This window comes from Oryzias melastigma, linkage group LG17 (assembly GCF_002922805.2).
Source record: "Oryzias melastigma strain HK-1 linkage group LG17, ASM292280v2, whole genome shotgun sequence".
In the NCBI taxonomy this organism is placed as follows: domain Eukaryota; kingdom Metazoa; phylum Chordata; class Actinopteri; order Beloniformes; family Adrianichthyidae; genus Oryzias; species Oryzias melastigma.
Genome location: NC_050528.1, coordinates 29,280,486 through 29,283,108, shown reverse-complemented (window position 1 = coordinate 29,283,108; position 2,623 = coordinate 29,280,486). Strand labels below are relative to the sequence as shown.

The 2,623-nt window shown below is 38.5% G+C and overlaps 2 protein-coding genes across 2 annotated transcripts in view; one reads left to right on the top strand and one right to left on the bottom strand.

Annotated features, from left to right (window-relative positions):
• LOC112152433 (protein PRRC2C) overlaps positions 1-869 on the top strand; it is a gene marked incomplete at its 3' end in the record, with an annotated part of 12,916 nt that extends 12,047 nt beyond the window's left edge. The window contains 1 exon segment of the mRNA XM_024282022.2: positions 695-869. Within this exon segment, the coding sequence (XP_024137790.1) occupies positions 695-869 (175 nt within the window).
• Positions 1-2,623, bottom strand: part of pigk (phosphatidylinositol glycan anchor biosynthesis, class K) — an 87,957-nt gene that overhangs the window by 47,368 nt on the left and 37,966 nt on the right. The window lies entirely within an intron of this gene.

Below are 2,623 nucleotides of genomic sequence, written 5' to 3'. Positions count from 1 at the left end.
GAAAAATGATCCGAACCGTGACCCTAAAACCGTGACACGATCCGAACCGTGAGTTTTGTGATCCGTTACACCCCTAGTTGCCACCCCCCGTCCCTTCTTTTTTCCCGTCCGGTCCAACAACAAAGAAAAAAAATAAAACATAATCACTATAAATAAAGTTTTGCATGAAATACAACAGGGGTTTATAGTCAATAAATCCCCGTTGTGACAGTAAAATCTGCTCAACACAAGAAGCTCTCAGCCCGCATCTGTTGGCTCAGCTGTTGGACAGGACAAGTTAAAAAAAAAAAAATGGTCTGAGCTGTGTCTGTATTTTTTTAAAGTAGAAGCAGACAGCATCCGCTGTTTTTAATGTAACAAACATGGATTGTAAGGGCGATAACAGCAGTAACCTGTCCAAACACCGTGCTAAAATCCACCTGATTTTGACCATTGCGCAGCATAGTGTGTTTTAAATTGTTTTAAAAGTAGGTTTTGAAGAAAATAAAAAGATACATTTGTTTTAAAAAATAGTTCTATATCATAGATTACCAAGGTAATGTAATGATTATCGCAGTGTTTGCCATATCGAGATAATATCGGTATCATGAGTCATGTATCGTGAATCGCATCGTCAGTTACCCTGAGATTCCCAGCCCTACTTCTAATAAAAGGGCTTTTGTAGCTAATAATCTACATTCTTTGTTTGTTACAGTGGCTGCTAGACATGGGCTCCAGAGTCTGGGTAAAGTTGCTGCCAGCCGGCGCATGCCCCCTCCAGCCAACCTGCCCAGCCTGAAGGCAGAAAACAAAGGAAACGACCCAAACGTCAACATTGTCCCCAAAGACGGAAGTGGCTGGGCATCCCGTGCTGAGGCAGGGGAGGAGAGGTACATTTCAAAATGTCTGTTTGCTTCTGTAACTAATCAAGGTTCAAGTACTACACAGCTCAGCCTGTTGTGATACAAGCCTCATAAATTTTACAAATCCCATTGGCTGAAATGAAATTTTTCACTTGGTGGCCAAGTTAGATGTAGATCAAAGAATATATATACTAACCAAGCATTTTTAAGGACATATTGCATTATTTTACACATAAGAAAGCCAGGCATTATATTTTATTAAGTGATATTACATTGAATGAAAACGGAGAGGAATTTGCAACATAATTAAAGTTTAAGATAGAACCAACTTTTATCTTTTTTAATTCAATTCAATTCTATTTATATAGCCCAAAATCACAAAGAAAATTTCCTCATTGGGCTTCAAAATAATAGTTAAAAACTAAGACTAATAAAACTGGTTATCCATGCCCTTAGACCAGTGTTTCTCAATTATTTTCTCTCATGCACCCCCTATGAAGAACCTATTCTTTCGCGCCCCCTCTACAACTTTCTGCTGCAAATATCATTGGTATCATTAGTAAATTTGCTCAAGTTAAACGTATATCTTTTCAAAAATATTGTACCTTTATTATCATTAAAGAATATAAAAAAAACTTCTAATTAATCAGTTTTATTAATTTTTCTTTCTTTTATTATTTTAGAATACTTCCAAAATGTTCAGACAAAGTAAAAACAAGTCTTTCCTTGTTTGCTGCCATAGTAGTGATGGGAATTCAGGGTTTTCTCAGAGATTCAATTCTTTGGTTCACTGTAAACAGCGGCTCTTTCTGCTACCAAACAGATTTTTAGGTTGTTTTTTGCTTTGTTTAATTTATTATCAAACTACTATGTAGGATTATGCACAAAATCCATAACTTATGTAAACATGTTTTTATTTGCCTAATGTTTATATTATTTATATGCTGTTATTTATCCCTTCCAGATAAAATGTTCAAAATGTAAAAGGACGAGTTATTAACTATTCAGTTTTTAACTCTTTACATTTTAAGCTTTTTTCCTCTGCAACCACAACCCAAAATACAAATGAAAGTGTACAAAACGAAATGTTATGACTATAACTTCTGTTCCCTGAAGGAGAGGAACGAGGTACAACACATGTACTATGGGAAACCACGCCCTCGCGTGCCTGGCTGAAGACACCTCTATTCACGCCTTTAGGCAGATGACGTCCAATGACAGGTGGGCGGACCCGCCCTCTGCTTATAAGCCCTGTCGTTGACGTCTCACGTGTTCTTAGCGAGGTGAAGAGCATAAGAACTGAGGTGAGACGTCAACGACAGGGCTTATAAGCAGAGGGCGGGTCCACCCACCTGTCATTGGACGTCATCTGTCTAAAGGCGTGAATAGAGGTGTCTTCAGCCAGGCACGCGAGGGCGTGGTTTCCCATAGTACATGTGTTGTACCGAGTGAATCGACTGAAAGAGAACCAACAGACTTTTGTTCACAATAACATTAAGAAAGACAAAAGTGTCTCAGCTTTGAGGATTAAATCTGCTTTCTTCTGTCAGTAAAGATCTGCTCTGTTTTAGAGAAGATTCTGCAGGTTGGTAGTGGAGTTCTATAGAATGATTTCCTGCAGATTCTCTTCCTTCATACTATCAAGAAAAGTCAAAAGGTTCCAGTTTTTCCTTCTTTACCAATGATCTCATCTTCTTTACGTTTTGTGTTTATGTTGTCTCTCTGTCTCTGTCCCTTCTTTGCTCTTGCGCAGCAGCATGTGGAAGCCCCCCCCCCCCCCC